An 18,547-nucleotide genomic window follows, 5' to 3' on the forward strand; every position below is an offset into this window, starting at 1 on the left:
ACCATGATCAAGTGGGTTTTATCTCAGGGAGGCAAGGATGGTTCAACAAAATACGCAAATCCATAAATCTGATACATCACATTACCTGAATTAAAAACATAAAATGTATGATTATTTCAATAGATGCAGAAAAAGCACTTGGCAAAATTTCATATTCCTTCATAATAAAAACTCTCAACGCATTAAGTATAGACAGAATGCACCTCACCATGATAAAGGACCTATATGACAAATCCATAACTAACATATTGAATGGGGAAAAGCTGAAAGGTTTTACTGTAAGATTTGGAAAAAGACAAGGATGCCACTCTCACTATTTCTATTCTGCCTAGGACTGGAAGTCATAGCCAGAGCAATTAGGCAAAAGAGAAAGAGATAAAAGTTTGGCATCCAATTTGGAAAGGAAGCAGTTAAATTGACCTTGTTTGCAGATGACAGAATCTTATATATAAAACATTTTAGACTCCACCAAAAACTGTTAGCTCTAATAAGTGAATTCAATAAAGTTTCAGGATACAAAATTAACATGCATAAATCAGGAGTGTATCTAGCAGTCATCTATCTGAAAAAGAAATGAAGAATACAATCCCATTTACAATAGCTACAACAAATAAAATCCATAGCAATACAGTTAACTAAAGAGGGAAAGATCTCTGCACTGAAAACTGTAAATCATTGATGAAAGAAATTGAGAAAGACAGAAGTAAATGGAAAGATATACTGTGTTCATGAATTGGAAGAATAAATGTTGTTAAAATGCCTCTAACACCCAAAGTGATCTACAGATTCAATGCAACTCCTATCAAAATACCAATGACATTCTTCACAGAATTAAAACATCATAAAATTCTTATGAAACTACACAAGAGCCTGAATAACCAAAGCAATTTGAGTAAAAAGAACAAAACTGAAGGGATCACACTGCCTGAATTCACAGTATACTACTACAAAGCTATAGTAACCAAAATAGCATGATGCTGGCATAAAAACCAACACATGGACCAATGGAACTGAGCATTCCAGCTGAGAGTCCAGAAATAAATCCACACACTTACAGCCAGCTGATGTTTGATAAAGGTGCCAAGAACACACAATGGGGAAAAGTCAGTCTCTTCAATAAGTGGTATTGGGAAAACGGATATCCACATGCATAAGAATGAAACTGGACCTCTGTCATTAACCATATGCAAAACCTTTTAAAGACTTAAATGTAAGACCAGAAACTATGAAACTGCTAGAAGAAAACATAGCGGGAAAGTTCTATGACATTGGTCTGGTCAATAATTTTTTGGATATGACTTCAAAAGTATAGGTAAAAGTAGACAAATAGGATTTTAGCAAATTAAAAAGCTTCTGCACAGCAAGTGAAACAATCAACAGAGTGAGGAGATAACCTACAGAATGGGAGAAAATATTTGTAAATTATACATCTAATAAAGGGTTAGTAACCAAAAAATACAAACAAAACCTCAAACAACTCAATAGCAAGAAAACAATCCAATTAAAAAATGGGCAATACATCTGAATAGACATATCTCAAAAGAAGACATGCAAATGGCCACCAGGTGTATGCCAATAGGTATGAATGAAAATGATGCTCGTAACGAAAAAGATGCTCATTGTTACTAATCATCAGGGAAATGCCAATCAAAATAATGAGATATTACCTCCCTCTTATTAGAATGACTGTTACCAGAAAAACAAAGCGCAAGTGTTGGTGAGAATGTAAGAAAAGGGAACACTTACACACAGTTGGTGAGAGTGTTCATTGGTACATTCATTGTGAAAATCTTATGGAGGTTCCTCAAAATATTAAAAATACAACTACCATATGATCTAGCAATCCCATTACTGGGCACATAGCCAAAGGAAATAAAATAAGTATATGGAAGAGATATCTGCAGCAGTATCCACAGTAACTAAGATATGGAATTAAACTAGGTTTCTCTCAATGGATGAATGGATAGAGAAAATGTAGTACATATACACAATTGAATACTATTCAGCTATAAAAAGAATGGAATTCTGTCATTTTCAACAACACAGATGAACATGGAGGATGTTATGTTAAGTAGAATAAGCCAGTTGTAGTTGTAGAAAGACAAATACTGCATGATCTCACTCATGTGTAGAATTTTAAAAAGTTGATTTAATAGAAGTAACGAGTAAAATAGTGGTTGCCAGAGGCTGTGGTCGGTAAGAGGGAGGGGGCTTGAGGGGATGTTGGTCAAAATATATATAATTACAGTTAGATAGAAGAAATAAGTTCACAAGATCTGTTGTACAGCATGGTGACTATAGTTAATGACAATATATTGTATTCTTGAAAAATGCAAAGATAATAGATGTTAAGTGTTCTCACCACAAAAATGTTAATTACGTGAGGAACTGTATTAATGAACTAGATTTAACTATTCCAAAAGTATATATATTTCAAAACATCATGTTGTACATGAGAAATACATACAATTTTCTCTACAACAAAAGTGGTTCTCATCACCTTCCCACTCTTTCCATTTCCACCACTTTACCACGTTTGTGAGCTCTTCCACATGTTAGTCTATTTTCTCCAGTCTCAAAGGAGACCACATTCCTCTTGTTGCTGTAACTTATTTCACCTTCTTTCTTCAGGGTTTTGCTACCCTTTCCTTCTCTACTCTCACCCATCCCATAGTATATAGATATGTTCAAGTTTATTATAAGACAAACAAAAGCACCCTGTTGACTCTAATTTGCTTTCTAATTACTCTCAACCTCTCTTTTTACTTCTCATGTAAACTTCTTAAAAGAGAAATCTACAGTACTGTCTTCTCTTTCTCCCTTTCCATTTGGTCCTCAACTTATGCTTTTGGCTTTTTATTCTTGAGTCTAGGTTTGTGACTTTTTTTTTGAGACAGAGTCTCGCTCTGTGGCCCAGGCTGGAGTGCAGTGGCGCAATCTCAGCTCACTGCAAGCTCCGCCTACTGGGTTGACGCCATTCTCCTGCCTCAGCCTCCTGAGTAGCTGGGGCTACAGGCGCCCGCCACCACGCCCGGCTAATTTTTTTGTATTTTTAATAGAAACAGGGTTTCACAATGTTAGCCAGGCTGGTTTCAAACTCCTGATCTCAGGTGATCTGCCCGCCTCGGCCTCCCAAAGTGCTGGGATTACAGGCGTGAGCTCCCGCGCCCGACCGCTTGTGACTTTTAAAACTAGATTTCATCTATCTACAATTCTAATAGGACTATGTCATTTTTCAATCAACAATTTCAACCGAACAAAATCCAAGCTTGATACACTCTTCGCTGCTGCTGCTTTCGATGCTTCCACTTATCTCCTTTTCTCAGCTTGGGATCTCCCTAGCCTCCTCTTCACCTGGACTTAAATTTTAGGTGCTGCCTATTATGAAGCTTCCTGGGTTGGGTAGACACCCTGCATCACTGTTCCTTTAGTAGTCTGTGCATGTCTTTTTTCTGCTTGTGAGTAGTCTACTGTTTCCTGTTCACCGTTGTTTTCCTGCCTCCTGAGTACCTGTCACACAGCAAATGCTTCATACAATTATTTTTGAGTAAGTTAAGAATAAATGAAGGAGAAGGTATATCTTTAAGAGTAGCATTGGTATTCTGATAGGCCTACTTTCTACTTTAAATTTGTATTTTGGCATTTTTGTTAATGATAAATGTGGGAATTTTCTTGCATGCTTATTGATTATGAGGTAATAAGTTGAATGTGCTAACCCAGGGTTAAATGGATGAAAGCCAGTTTTGAAACAGAACAGATAATGAGCTTGTGTTGACCCCACTGAGGCAGAGATGCTCTGTGAGATTCCAGCTGATCAGCTTGCCAACCTGCTGTTTTATGCCATCCCCTACAACAGGATCTCCCCGGGGTGGTATTGTTTTCTCCGGTAAATAGTATCATAAAAAATGTTCTGATTCATTATGATTATTTTTATAGGTGTTTACTTTGGCAGCCACATACATGATCACAGTACAATAGGCAATTCATCAAAATAAATGAGATAAATATCATGTAATATGGAGAATAAAGTCAAGATAAACCTTTAACAAGGTCGAAAGTCTAATTAACTACATGTCTCATAGGTCTCTGCTGGTGGTTCTGAAGCCAAACCTTTGATCTTCACATTTGTCCCCACTGTCAGAAGACTACCAACCCATACTCAGTTGGCTGACACCTCTAAATTCCTTGTTAAAATTCCAGAAGAATCAAGTGATAAGAGTCCAGAAACTGTAAATAGGGTAGGATTATTTTTATTCTTTTTTTATTTCAAACAATTATATTAAATTTTCAATAATGATGACTTGGAAATTTGTATATATTTCCTGTGCTTAAATTAAGGTGACTGTGACTCTAAGTTTGACTAAAAAATATATAATAATGCAACAGAAGCATAAATGTTATCAAATTGCATGTTCTCTCTAATGCATTATCTTCAATTTTTTTCAGTTTGACATTCTATTGTTTGCTATTAACATGACAAATTCTGCCTACTGGCACCTTCTCTCAAATGTTTCTTAAGAAAATAAAAACAAAATGTAAAAATATTTAAATTTATCTCAAAAGAAAATATAAGACAAAACAGTGAGATGTTATTATTTACAGGTAATAAATTAGAAACATTAAAAAATGTAATACCTGATGTTGGGAGAGTTGTGGAAATAGTGGCATGCTTACATTTTCCTGCTGGTTTTGTAAATTTATACAATTTTGGTGGAAATCCTTTATCTACTGTTATAAAACTGTTCATAACCTTTCAATAATCTAACTCCTTGAAAAGCATCCCAAGAAAATATTACAAAAGAAGAAAAATGTTATGTAGGAAAATAATTAGAGAAAAATTTAAAAAGCCTAATATCTAACAATCAGAAAAATTAAGAATGTAATAATATATCACTTTGACAAAGTTATGCTGATGGTAATTAGATAATTCCATGGAAAATGTTAACCTTACAATATTAGGTGATATAATATTGTGTTCATATCTTGACTGCACCTATCTAAAATGAAACCAGGACTGGAAGTGAAATTAAACAAATTTTAAAAACTTGAAAATAACTTGTGTTAGAATAATAAAATTTTGAGTAAAAATGTTTTTCTCTGTAAAATGTATTTTAACATTGCTTACTTATAAATAAAATGAGATAGGGGCAACTTTGTGTTATTCTTGACACAATTAAAAAGGGATAAAATAATCAGATTCACCTTGTCTGCAAGGAAACATCTTATCTAGAAAGTAGTAATATTTCCATGATCCTGGGGTTTTTTCAATGCTGCTATCTTCTTTCAAAGACTAATAGGGCCATGAATACTATATATGGCACTTCTAGATAGTTTCTTTCCTACAGCACTCATTTACATACTATTAATGAGATCCTTTGTAATTAGGGCCTATGAGTGGTGTGAAACTGTAGCTACATAAACCAACCTTGGTTGCAAGCCTCCAGAGCTTCCTAAGATGATAATATTTATCTGCTGATTGCAATGATATACATACAACTGCATCTTTAAAAGATTAAAGATTTTTTCACCCTATCTTTTAGACAGTTCAACATTAAAATAGTGTAATTCCTCATTCATTTTTATTCTTAGCAACTGTTTACTGAACATATGTTGTTCTCTTGGTGATTGGATTCCAACTGAATAAAGACAATTCATATAGCTTACTTGTTATGGGGAAGGCAGGCAATAAAAAAATGAAAAGTGTGTAATAAAATCCCATATAGTGATAAATACAATGAAAAAAAATCAGAGTAAATAGGGAAAGATGGGCAGAGAAATTTTAATCAGAAGCAATTTGTGTTTTATTCTGACTATATCATCATTATCAGCTGAATAAAGTGGGATGGGTGTATAAAATCAACTTTTTAGTTATATTTAATCAGTGATTCGACTTCTGTCTTCGTACATACAACACATGCACATATAGGACGCATTAAATTGACGACCAGAGTTGAAATTGTTAGTTTATTTTCATTTAGTGGCTTAACTTTCTATTTTGAAATAATTTTAGCCTTACACAAAAGCCGCAGAGAAAAGAATAATAGTAACCATAGTGTAATTACAAAAATAAGAAAATTGACATTGGGTCTTTTAAACACAATCTTAGTATACATGGCTGTCATAGTTTTAGAAAAAGAAGTTTGGTAGCTTGATAAAGCTATCTTGATCCTGGTCTTGTAAATGTATGTATTCACAGAAAATTGGATGGGAAAAGACTGAGAATTAGAAATCCAAAATAAAACAGTGAAAAATGCTTTGTACTAAAAATATCTACTTCTTCTTTTTTGGTGTTCTATTTATGAGTTCTCCCTAATTAACTTAGATTGTTTTGTCTGAGTATGCATTTTGTTCCAATTTTATTTTTCCTTTCAGATTTTTAGAGAGATTTTGTATTATTTTAGAACCTTTCAATGGGGATTTCCTTCCTCCCTTGGCTTTTAAAGGATATACAGGTTGCTTCACCATTAACTAAACCCTTGCCCAATCCCCATTTTTTTCATAAATGTCTTCATGGAAAACATTGCTCTCCCCCCTCTCTCTTTAAAATGTTGTATCATGACTTACTTGAAAACAGTTAGGTTTGCTTGTTCATGTTGGTTACTATCCCAAAATTGTTGGGCTTAGACCAGGAAAAACAGGTGGGCTAGTGGGCTAGTAAAAATAAACCACTAACTTCAACCCAATCTCTTTCTTATGTCAACCTAATTTAATATATTTTTGAAAATATAAGGTGGTTAAACTTTTCAGTGTACATGCCAAAAAAGAAGCATTTATTAAAGTAATGTCAGTGCTTTTATATCTCTACATCTATTACAGTCTAAATCCAATGACTACTTGACCTTGAATGCTGGGAGCCAACAAGAGAGAGACCAAGCGACATTGACTTGTCCTTCAGAGGTCAGTGGAACGATTTTACAAGAAAGGGAATTTGAAGCAAACAAACTTCAAGGAATGCAGCAAAGTGACCTCTTCAAAGCTGAATATGTCCTTATTGTGGACTCTGAAGGGGAAGATGAAGCTACAAGCAGAAAAGTTGAACAAGGCCCCCCAGGGGGGATTGGCACCGCAGCTGTCCGGCCCAAGTCTCTAGCAATCTCTTCCAGTCTGGTCTCTGATGTAGTGCGTCCCAAAACACAGGGAACTGATCTCAAGGCCTCATCACATCCTGAAATGCTTCATGGGATCGCCCCTCAGCAAAAGCACAGGCAGGTAGGTTTTGTCTTCCTGCTGTCCATAAGGAAAAAAATAAGTGTTTATGCACCCTTTGTCTTGGGCGGTCTGCAAAGGCCATCCTGTTTAAGGTAGACAAAACTTTCAAAGAAAAATATATTTAAAAAATCATTATCTCAGGTAATGAATCATCATAGTATAAACATAGATAATAAATCTATAACATAAAAAGGATTAAGCAATTATGCTCTGAATTGGCTGAAGAGAAAATGTAAAACATTTAGTTGGAGTAAATTTGGGAGAATACTACCTCTTTCTTTTAAGTAATTCTTGGAGAAGGTTGATATGAGGAGTTTGTTTAGTCAAGAGAGTGTGCTTGGTGAGCTGGGTCCATCAAGAAGCATATTTCAGACATAAGAAAGATCTAGTGAAAAGATAACAATTGGACACTAGAGGTAGATCCATTGATTTTAAATTGGTAAAAGACTAATAAAAGGATAAACTAGGAAATAAGAGTAAGAAAAATAATTTTCCCCTGTGTATCCTAAGGAAAACATCTTTTGTGGTCCTGGAAGCCCCTAGGGTGGGGCTGACCTCAGTGAGGGGGAAAATATACCACTCCAAAACTTAGTGGCAAGATTGAATGGTTCTTTTAAGGTAGAGAGAGTCTGGTACAATAGGTGAAGACCCACATCTGTGATGGCAGGAAAGAAAGGATGTGGACAAGGAGGCATTTTGAAGATAAAAAATAGAATAATTTGCCATTGACTGGCTATTTGCCATAATGAAAATATAAGGTGACTGACGAAGTGTAGTTAGAATGTTAGGAATGCAGATGCTGGCTTTGAGAGTAGGTAGTGGATGCAGAGCTCTAACTTCTTGACAATGACCATGAATTGGTACCCAGACGTCCTGTTTAGGATCTAATAGATCAGGCATTTGCAGTCAACCCAAAGTAGTTTAAAGGACATTTTTACTGGCATATTGGTCTTTTTGCGTTACTAGGACAGGACCAATGCAAAATGGCAGAATAGGCGTTGGAGTTTTGGTGCCACGCCATCTTTATTTCTGTAGGCTTCACTGAGTTTCTGATGCTGCATTTTTATTATCTTCAAGCATCTAGTTTCTTATATTGTCTTCTGGTAATAAAAGACACACACTACAGTACTCACATTTTTTACTGGACTAAAACATTTATTTCTTCTTGAAGTTCTTTCTCAGCTAGGATTGGAACAAACTATAATCATATAATTAAAGGTATTCTCAATATGCTGTGATAGGTTTAAATATTTCTTTCTTGCCTCAGAAAAGATAATGAAGTAGTTGGAGATGTAGAAATGTGGAAATTTCCATTGTTAGGGGAGGATAGTTTTAGGTGACTTCTTTGAAAAGAAAATGTATTAATAAAAAAATTAACAAAGCAATTGTTGGGTCTTTGATTTACTGTTTTCTCCAACTGATAGTTTTTTCCTCTGAATTGGCCACTTATTTTTATTTTTGTGTGTCCAAATATACAGAAGTGAATCTAGAGACTGAATACGTCCTTTAAAATCTTTTTCCAAAAAAGGTTCTTTAGGAGCAGGTTATAGTTCATGTTATTAGAGCTCCAAATAAAAAAGCAGAGCTCAACCTCATATTAATTGTGGCTGAAGATTATGATTACCAGTAATGGTGGAATACTATGTCCTAAAGTGTTTGATGAATTACCAATTATTTGAACAATTACCATTGTTCTTGTTTCCATTTCCTGTAATAATCCATTTGAGTAAACAGTAGGTCATCATGAAATAAAAATAAGATGACTATTGCCACAAGTGTAAACTAAGAAGAAATGATCAGAGCCCCAAGGAGAGCAGTCTGCAAGTTTAATATAGTGAACTGTAATGTACAAAGTCTAAAAAAAAATTACACGATTGGGCTGCTTGATGCCAACAATATCAAGTTTTTAATCAGAAATACAGTCAAGTAAGTAAATTTCTAGTCTGCCTGGTGAAAATGAATCCATATATAGAACTGTCTATAAGTTAGATCTATTGGTTAGTCATTGAGAAGCTATTCCTAAGAAATGTCTTCACTTCTTAGTCTGGCCTTTAACCTTTCCACAACCTAGCCTAGGTGTCTTTTTCTATCTACATCTTTTAGCTCTCTTTTTCAGCTCTCCTGAACAATCACCAAAGTACATACTTCATATCTTCCCATCTCTGAGCCCTTGATTCCTCTGGTCAAACGTTTCCTTCTTTCCCTAGCTCTTCTCCATTTTGACCTAGGCTACTTGATAATTTAAGCTCAGTTCCAGTAGCATCCCTTCTTAAAGATGTTCCCTTTGGAAAGGAGTTAGTTCTTGTTCATCTTTGTGATTTTCTTTATTATGTTATAGCTTTTAGTGGAGGAAAACTCTCCATTATAATTTCTTTTCATTCTGTTGTAATAATTTACTTTTATCTTTTTTCCTCACTGACTGAAAACTACTTGAAGTCAAGTTCTGGTCTCTTGTTAATTTCTGTATCCCTAGCATTTAATGCAGTGCCTTACACATAGAGGGAGTTCAATAAGGTGAGTGAAAAAACATGAAATATTCAAAAGATCACATATCTTTTCACCTGTGAAGTCCTTGCTCAGATATCGACACCTTCATGAAACTGTTTTGGTTCTCTTGGTGAAAGCAAACTCTCTCCCGACATAATTCTGATAGTTTTGTTTTCTGTACCTATTTTATAACTATCATAGGCTGTGCTATAGCTATTTAGATACATGTCTTATATCCCCTAACATATTGTAGAGTTTTTACAGGTAAAGCCTGTGTTAAATTCAGTTTTATTCAACATTTTGTCCCCTACAGTGGTTAGCATATTATCTTGGACATAGTCAATATAAATAATTGGGTTGAATGATAATTCCCCAAGTGCTTCCTTTGAAGTGGCATGTTTAAGTAAAGGTATGTTACGTTAAAAAAAAATCACTCAATAATTTTAAAGCATGTCAAAAGTAAACGTTATATAAAATAAGCTGTTGAATAAAAATCCTCTTAAATAAAATTCAGAATAAAAGGAACTTTAATGTTCATGTAAAAGTCTAAGAATTTTCTAGGGGTAGTATTAGAGTTAAAGGAGAAGTGAATACACATAAAACACAGTGATTCATCTGAAAGATGTATGATAAAGTTTGGAGCTAAGATGGTGACTGTCGGAATAAACAGAGAGCCTTATGAGGTGGAATTAGCTGAACTTGTTCATTGACAATATATGGGAAACATTAAGCATGAATGAAGTTTATTACCTAGGAAATTGGATGAATATTGGCATCATTAATTGAAGAATGCATAACAGGTCTTGGGAGGGGATGGGAAGAGATTAGACATCTGATGTGGAGTCTGAGATGCCTTGGTGGCACTGTATCATGGTATCTAGAAAGAAGTTGAAAGTATGAATCCTAGACACAGGAGAGAGAAGGGAGACTGGAGATATTTGCCACATAACTTAAAGTGATGGGAATTTACTCAGGGAAAGAAGGTTAAAGTAAGAAGACAAGATTCAAGTCAGGAAACAGGAAAGTATAAAAGCAGCTATGAAAAAAGAGAGCCAATGAGAAACCTAGGTGTCTTTTTCTATCTAAGAGGTGAACCAAAGAAGTCTGAGAGAGTGGTTTTATGCAGTGGGAGCTAATGGGACTTTCCAAAAAGAGGAGTCTATAGTGGAATACAAAACAAGGTAAAATAAAGTAGGACCCCTGAGTTCATTAAATCTTGAAATTAGGAGGTCATTTGGTGACCTTGATGGGAACAGTGTGAGTGAGATTATGGGGACAGAAATCAGGTTGAGAAATGGATGGGGGGTAAGGAAAGGGAGGTCATGCATTGGAGTGGTGATGTGGGAAAACCAAAATGAGATGGGCAATTTACTGGCTATGTAAACCTCTGGGTGAGTTACTTGAAATCATAAACCTCAGTTTTCTCATTTGTAAAATGAGTTGATAATGTATCAACCTTACTTGTGAAGATTAAATGAGATAATCCATGCAAAGTGCCTAGAATAGTGCCTGGCCAGTGGTAGGCTCTCAATAAATGGGTTACTGTATCTAAGAAGTCTGAGATGGCAGCATGTTTTTTTGGGGCACAAAGTAATGAACATGGAGAAGGAGAGTTTCACACCTTTTTCAAATGTAGCTCAGAAGTAAGAACTGGGGAGAGGAACATGGAACATAAAAATAAGACCAAAAGAACTGACTGGGGCTAAATAATGGAGGTCCTGACATGAAATTCTGAGGAATTTGGGCATTAGCACATATGTTTATTAAATAATTAGATTTCATGGATTCATAGAAAAGGGATTACAGTAAGTTATTTGGATGGGGCATTAGACATAGAAACCCTCCATATACCCCAGGTCTCAACTTTATAATGAAATACCCTATTCATACCAGTATACTGTATTACAATAGCCTTCATATGTCTCTCTTATCCCACTAGATTCCTGAACCCCTTGAATTTGACAAAAAATATTTTTCTCACTTCTGCTTCCCATCACCTAATACAATGACTGGAATACTGTGGGTGCTTAAAAAGTGTCTGATGAATGAATGAATAAATGAATGAATGATCCTCCTTTTCACATGATCTTGTGTTTATTAAATAGAGAATAGACGTTACATAAACACTGTTAGTGAGCATTCAAAGCTGAAAGAAAATGGTAATAGAGTATGGAAGAGCACTTAGGACTCCTGCCTTAGAGTTAGTGCTGTTGCTCTTACTGAAGCAAATAATCTATAGCTTCTGACCCCAGAGATTTAGAGGTTGAAAACCTTGAAAGAAGCTGGGAGGTTAAACGTTCATGTTGGATTCAGCTAACTGCTGGAGGACTAGCTTGGAATGCCAAAGTACTTGCTGAAACATGGCACGTTTATATTAAGAATCTGGGAGGTAAAGTGTTCAAGACCATCAGCTGGATGGCTCTTTGCATGCAGAACAGAGCCACCTGGGGCCTGACCTTGCATGAATAGGTGAGAGGTGACTAAGTAGTAATTCAGATTCTACATGGGCCTTCTTGGTCATATAATTGTTTTGAGCAGTTGGGTAGGATTAAACATTTAGAGGCCCTACATTCTTTTAGGCAATGGACAAATCCCTGACCAAGTGATTTTATTTTTTTTTAACAACTTTTCTCCAGTGATCTTCCCACTGCTACCTCTCCATTTCTTTTCTTGCTTAGGGTGACTATATGATTCCCTCCTTTTATCTTGTTACCTTTCATAGTGAATGAAGCTAGATGCACTTAGGAGAATTTTTATGAATCAGTGAGAAGCTCCAGGCTCTGCTCTGATGCTGGCAGAATCCCTATAGTCCCTGAATGGTAGCTTGTTATTTCCTCTGGGTGGATTAATTTGTACCATTAACCAGGTACAAAGGAAGAACATATCTGGAAAATCAAGTCACTTTGACAATTCCAGCAGAAAGATGATGTAGGCTTTTAAGAAGAGAGTCTCCTGACTTGTTGATGTCAAAACTTAAGACTTGTTGATGTCAGAACTTGGCTGGGGAGGTAATGACTGAATCAGAGGTCAGAGGCAATGTTCTTCCTACACCTGCCCATCCTCACTGCCCAGAGTCTAGAGCAGAATAAAAGGGGGCAATTGCTGAGGGAGGGGATCAGACCCACTTCAAGGAGAAACTATGTTTCTGCTTCTGCATCCTTCTGTTCCTTGATCTACTAGACATTTTATTTATCTTTTATTCCTGTATGAAGGTAGTAGGCTATGCACTAGACACTAGAGGTACATAGACATATGATCTGCCTTTAAGGAATTTAAAAAGTGTACGTACCTGGAAATAATGACAACAAAAGGTTGCATGCTCAAAAAACAGTGGGAAGTCTATGGGTAGGATGCCTAAGTCAGCCTGGACCATCAGAAAGGGTTCGCAGAGGCAGTGTTGCTGAAACTTGAGGGATGAATACATTTTTGGTATTCCAGAAAGGTAATAGAGAACGAAGTACCAGCTGATAAGAACAGGGTGGAAGATGAGAAGGAATATGAAAAGGACTCATCAAAAGACAGGAAATATACTAGGAAAGAGTAATGAAATAGAGGCTGTAAATAAAAGTTCTGAAAAGGAGGGAGAGATTAGAAGAGTCACACTTTGAAAAGAAATCAGGAAAGGTAAGCGATTCAAGTGCCTGTTGGGTTTAGGAAAAATAAACTATTGTAGATGGTAGTGATAACAGTTTTCCATGTAAGGGTGGAGGAGGAATCTGTTAAGAAGTTAGTGGGAAGTGTATTCGTTTTCTGTTGTATAACAGCTTACCACAAATGTAGTGACTTCACAAATTTGCCTATTTCTCCTGGTTTCTGTAGCTCAGATGTCTGGATATGTCTGAGCCATGTTCTTTCCTCAGGGTCTCTCACCAGGTTGAAATCAAGGTGTCAGTAAGGTTAGCAGAGTTGATTTCCTTGAGGCTGTGGAATTCATGGCAGCTTGCCTCTTAAAGCCAGCAACAGAGAAAAAGTATCTCTGTTGATTTGAGTCTCTAATTCCAAAGACCTTTTTTTATTTTTATTTTTATTTTTAAAGAGCTCACTTGATTGGGTCACACCCATGCAGGATAAGCCCCCCTTTTAATTAACAAGTCACCTGATTAAGGACCTTTGTTACATTTGAAAAATTCCTTCACCTCTGTCATATTCTATCAGTTAGAAGCAAGTAACCATTTCCACCCACACTTAAAAGGAAGGAATTCTACAAGGCTGGGACTCTGGGTAGTCATTTTGGGTGTGTTGACTACAAGAAATAAGAAACTCAAGGCAGTGATTATATTGTACAGACTTGACTCAGAAGAAAACAACATGGGCCTGTAATTATGGGAAATATAAGATCCAGAAAGAGCTTTGGATATGTATGTATATATTTGTTTTTGTCAGTTAGCTTTTGTTGCTTAACAAACCATGCCAACATTTCGCGTTTTAAAACACAATATTTTATTTAGCTAAAAAATTTCTTGGTCAATAATTTGGGCTGTTTTCAGCTAGGTGGTTCTCCAGATATGGGCTAGATTCAGTTAGTCTTTGCTGTGACTTATCCATGTCAGTGATTGGCTGTGGGGTTAGCTGGTGGCTGATTAGCTGTCTGGTGGCTGAGTAGTTGTCTGCTGAGATATGGTCTTATATCTTCCAGTAAACTAGCCTGAGCTCATTCATATTATGGCAATGTTCTGCACTCAACAAGACAGTAAGCCTCAATGCACAAGTGTTTTTCAAGATACTGTTTCTTGTATTACATTTGATAATATTGTATGGGCCAAAACAAGTCATTTGGCTATCCAGATTAAAAGGTGTAACGAAAGACTTTGTGTTTATGATGGAATGAATGCAAAAGAACAGAGAATTGTGGGTACTTTTACTATTCACCACCATGATATTTATTATCATGGTTTTTAAAAGATTGAGAGAATTTCTGTTTTATATCTATGTTAGGATCAGGGAGCTAGGAAAAAATTAAAAAGGATAAGTACATAGGATATGAGGAGTAACTGATGAAATGAGATTTCTAAGGGGGCAAGAGTTGCTGTGATTCAGAGTAGACAAGGAGAATTCACCTTTTAAAAAGCGAAAGGTTTTTCATTCATCTTTCCTTAGAATGAGGGAAAGGGAATGAAGGTGATATGACCAAAATTCGCTTTCCTGGTAATCTCAATTTTCCTTGGAGTAAAGAAATCTAGGCCATCTGTTGAGCATAATGGGAGAAACAGTAGGTTAAGGGTTTGTAGAGAACGTTAAGTTTTTGGAAAACTGTTCATCAGAACAGTAGAGGAAGCCAAGGTCCAAACAATAACAACAAAAAAGAAAACACAGATCAACCAACCAAAAAATGGAGAGGTGCAGGGCCGGGATGAGACTACAGACATTGAACCCGTGCTTTAACCAATCTACAGTGACTCACCCAGCCCATACATGAATTGAGAAAGCCTCCCCTTCTGCAGGGAAATTCAGTACAGGGGAAACCAGACCCACTCGGCTGGGGCTGCTGCCCTTGTACGGATGCAGTTTGAAAAACAGGTGCCATGGTCCTGCCAATTAACAACTGGTATCAATTTTCTTTTTCTTATAGCAACTTCTAGTAGACTAGGTCTAGAAACATAATGGCAGTTGCTGGGATTGGTCTAAGAATAAAGGTTTGCCAAGTTGATTGGCAAGAAACCATAATAGCTAGAATGCTGGCAATGCTGGCAAGAAGGTTGAGATTGAACAAAGTATTACTGAAACTTAAAAAATAGGGGATGAGGGGCGTGAGACTGGATAGCAAGAGAAGGGCTTTGTCATGAAGGAAATACCTTTAGTTCATGGTAGACACAAAGAAAACAATGATGAGGTCTTGAGCATAGGTGATCAGATTTTAAAAGTTCAATCTGGTGATGGGTTAAATAGGGTGAACTAGAAGTAAGAACACCAGAAAAGATTATTTAATGTGTTCAGATAAGAAAGGCTGAGAATCTGCCCTGTAGCATTACAAGCGTTCATCAGAGAGAATAGGACAAATCAATAATAGGTAAGTTTAGGAGGCCAAGCTGCCATAATATGACAATTGGTATGTGACGACAAGGGAGAATCTGGGGTTTCTGCCTCATGTAGCTGTACAGATTCAGGAGGAAGAGCACAGCTATATGTGATCCACATCTGGTGCTGTCAGAATCTCAGAAAGTATTCAGGATACTAGGTAGCAGGTCAGTCACTTCGGTTTTTATTCAAATGCTTTGAAATCTCATAGAAACATCAGGGAAAACTGAATATACACAGGAGCAGTTTATTTTAGATTTACAGGCAGTAAAAATACAAGGCAGTTCTATGATAGAGATTGGTTGTTAAAATAATTGATGGTCTCTATTATATAGGATCTGAGGGTGAATTTATGATTAGAATCATCTACTTACATAATGATAGGAGCACATTGCATCTTCTGATAGTGAGATTGTTGTGAATGTTTTCCAGAGTTCCAGATAGCCTTTCTAGGAGAAGAGAGTTTTGAAAATGACTTTTGAGAGAGTGTATGTCAAGGGGGACTCAAGGAACCAGCATAATTCTGGGGACTGGAAAACATGGTCATTGGTAGGTCTAGAGAGGTGTTTAAAGCAAAGAAATCAATACAGATGAGGTAAAAAATAAATGGTAAAGAAGACCTAGAACAGCTTTGAGGGAGAAGGAGTTAGAGTATCAGTAACAAACCTTGAGAACAACATAGAGGGTTATGAATGGTAGAGGAAGAAGAGATGGAAATAATTTGTATTAAATAGATACCAATAGGGAAATTTGGGATCACTAAAAAAGGGATTTACAGGAAGAGGTAAAATGAAGGACTGATTCTGAGCTACTGATTGAGAATTTGACAGGTGCCCATTTTTTCTTTCTGTATACATATTTTCATGCTTTTACTTCCTCTTTTTAAAAATTTATTAATTAGGAAAACTCAAAAAAATCAATCTTTTTATTAAAAAATGAATCCTTCACTCCTGAGAATTTTAGAAAATATGGTGTTACATTTTTATATTAGTACAAATTAGGATAATATTGTGGTATATTTGTAAGTTAGAAATGAATATGTTGCATATACTTATTAATATATTAAGTAAGAAAATATAATAAAAATTATGTGCAGACTAATATAAACATGGTAAACATCTTTAGACTTTTCAGAGCCTTTCTCTTAGAAGTTCCTCAAAAATCAATGTTTTAAATATATTAGAAAGTAAAATAAAATTCTGAGATACTTATATTAGGTAAAATATTAATTAATGTAGTAGAATGGTCATTAGAAGCCGTAGTTTTGAGGAAGTTGGAAAGGTTAATCTTTTCCTCTGAATGAGATCCTAACGATTATAGCTCTATGGTCTTAGCATAGTAATAATTTGGTGAATAATCAGGGTAAATAATTGAGTTTGTCATATACATTAAAGTTATTTGGAAACAGCAGAACTGAAAAGGTAATGAGAGTTTTGTGACTGCCGTTATTAATTTACAGAATTCTTTACCAAACAGCTATTCTAGGCATAGTACAACATGCAAAGACACACTACACAGTCTAGAAATGTTTCTATATTCTTTTCATTAGGAGAGATCAATCATAGGAAGCAATTAGAGAAGACTTTTCATTTGTGGTTAAAAAAAAATCTGAATATACTATTTACCCTAAGAGAACAATTTCTTAAACATTAATTACATATTTAACTACAAATGATTGCATAACTCTAGATAAGACATTGTCATGCTTGTAGTGACAAAAACATTCAGCTGCCCAGCTAGTAGTGTTTGGATTTAAATATATCTCTAACCACATGAATCAGTTACATAAACATTGGCTAAGCAGAGTTGTTTCTAAGTAAAACTTATAAGAGTGAATTGCTAAGCTTTCTTCCTCCATTTGATTCAATTCTGCTTGATTTTCAATTATATCTGATTTTCTCATATTCTGAGTTATGCTAAAATATTCAGGTATTATTTATGTAGCAAGAAATGTATGTATTCTTCCATGTTGCAAGGATGCATATAAATATATATATATAAAAGAAAGGACTATTTTGGGTATGTTTACTTAGAAACTTGGAAGTTTGGGATGAGTTGTTTGAATCTGCCAGTTTTAAATTTTTTAGAGATTAAAACTATATGACATGAAAACCTCTGCATTAGGTCTGATGGAAATCTGAAAATGTTATAAGCAAAATCAATAAATATCTTTTACTTTATTTGTAAAGATTTTGCTGTTTGATTGTTATGTTTATATACTTTTTCCTGCTATATGCTTAATGCAACATCTACATGTAAATCTTAATATTTATTGAAATTTTAAATGATTGATATTCCCTAAATTCTTTATTAGACATGCATGTTTATATTTCTTTTATATATTGACATAATCAAATCAATGACTTTTAAGGGAAACCTCTGTTTAAAAGGTGTTCAAAATATTTATAACTTCAGTTCTTATCTTAAAGTACTAGATGATTTTTAAAATGGTACAAGGCTACCTACATCCAGCTGTTTCACAGGCTCTCCCTAGCTTCTCTTGTAAAATGATGAATTGTTCTTTATTTCCTCTTTATTTAGTTTCTTCATTTCCTCTTTATTTGGATTGGTGGGTTTCCTTGTTTCAGGTGGATTATATTTGTAAAGTGTTCTGGCCTCTTTTGATACAAGAGAGCCTATTTCTTCCAGCATAACCCAAATCATTTGTTAAATATTCATTGTATGTTCATGTTAAATATTCATTCTGGCAAATAATTAGGAAAAATAAGCTAAAACTTCCTGTCTAATTTGGGCTTAGCTTTCACTCCCTCAATTTATCATTCTGTGTTGATATTGGGTGTCGCATCTTTTGAATTCTAGGCACTTTTCCAAGTTC

At 35.4% G+C, this 18,547-nt stretch overlaps 1 protein-coding gene across 12 annotated transcripts in view; it reads left to right on the forward strand.

Moving 5' to 3' along the window:
* Positions 1-18,547, forward strand: part of MLIP (muscular LMNA interacting protein) — a 262,957-nt gene that overhangs the window by 110,083 nt on the left and 134,327 nt on the right. For 11 of the 12 annotated variants that reach the window (XM_033217477.1, XM_033217478.1, XM_033217485.1 and 8 more), the window contains exons 2-3: positions 4,083-4,238; positions 6,817-7,209. In XM_033217477.1, coding sequence (XP_033073368.1) covers positions 4,083-4,238; positions 6,817-7,209 — 549 coding nt within the window. The remainder of the gene's footprint in view (positions 1-4,082; positions 4,239-6,816; positions 7,210-18,547) is intronic. The other variant, XM_033217482.1, reaches the window with a different exon arrangement.

The sequence above is a fragment of the Trachypithecus francoisi genome, unplaced genomic scaffold (assembly GCF_009764315.1).
Source record: "Trachypithecus francoisi isolate TF-2019V2 unplaced genomic scaffold, Tfra_2.0 Lachesis_group10, whole genome shotgun sequence".
Taxonomy (NCBI): Eukaryota; Metazoa; Chordata; class Mammalia; order Primates; family Cercopithecidae; genus Trachypithecus; species Trachypithecus francoisi.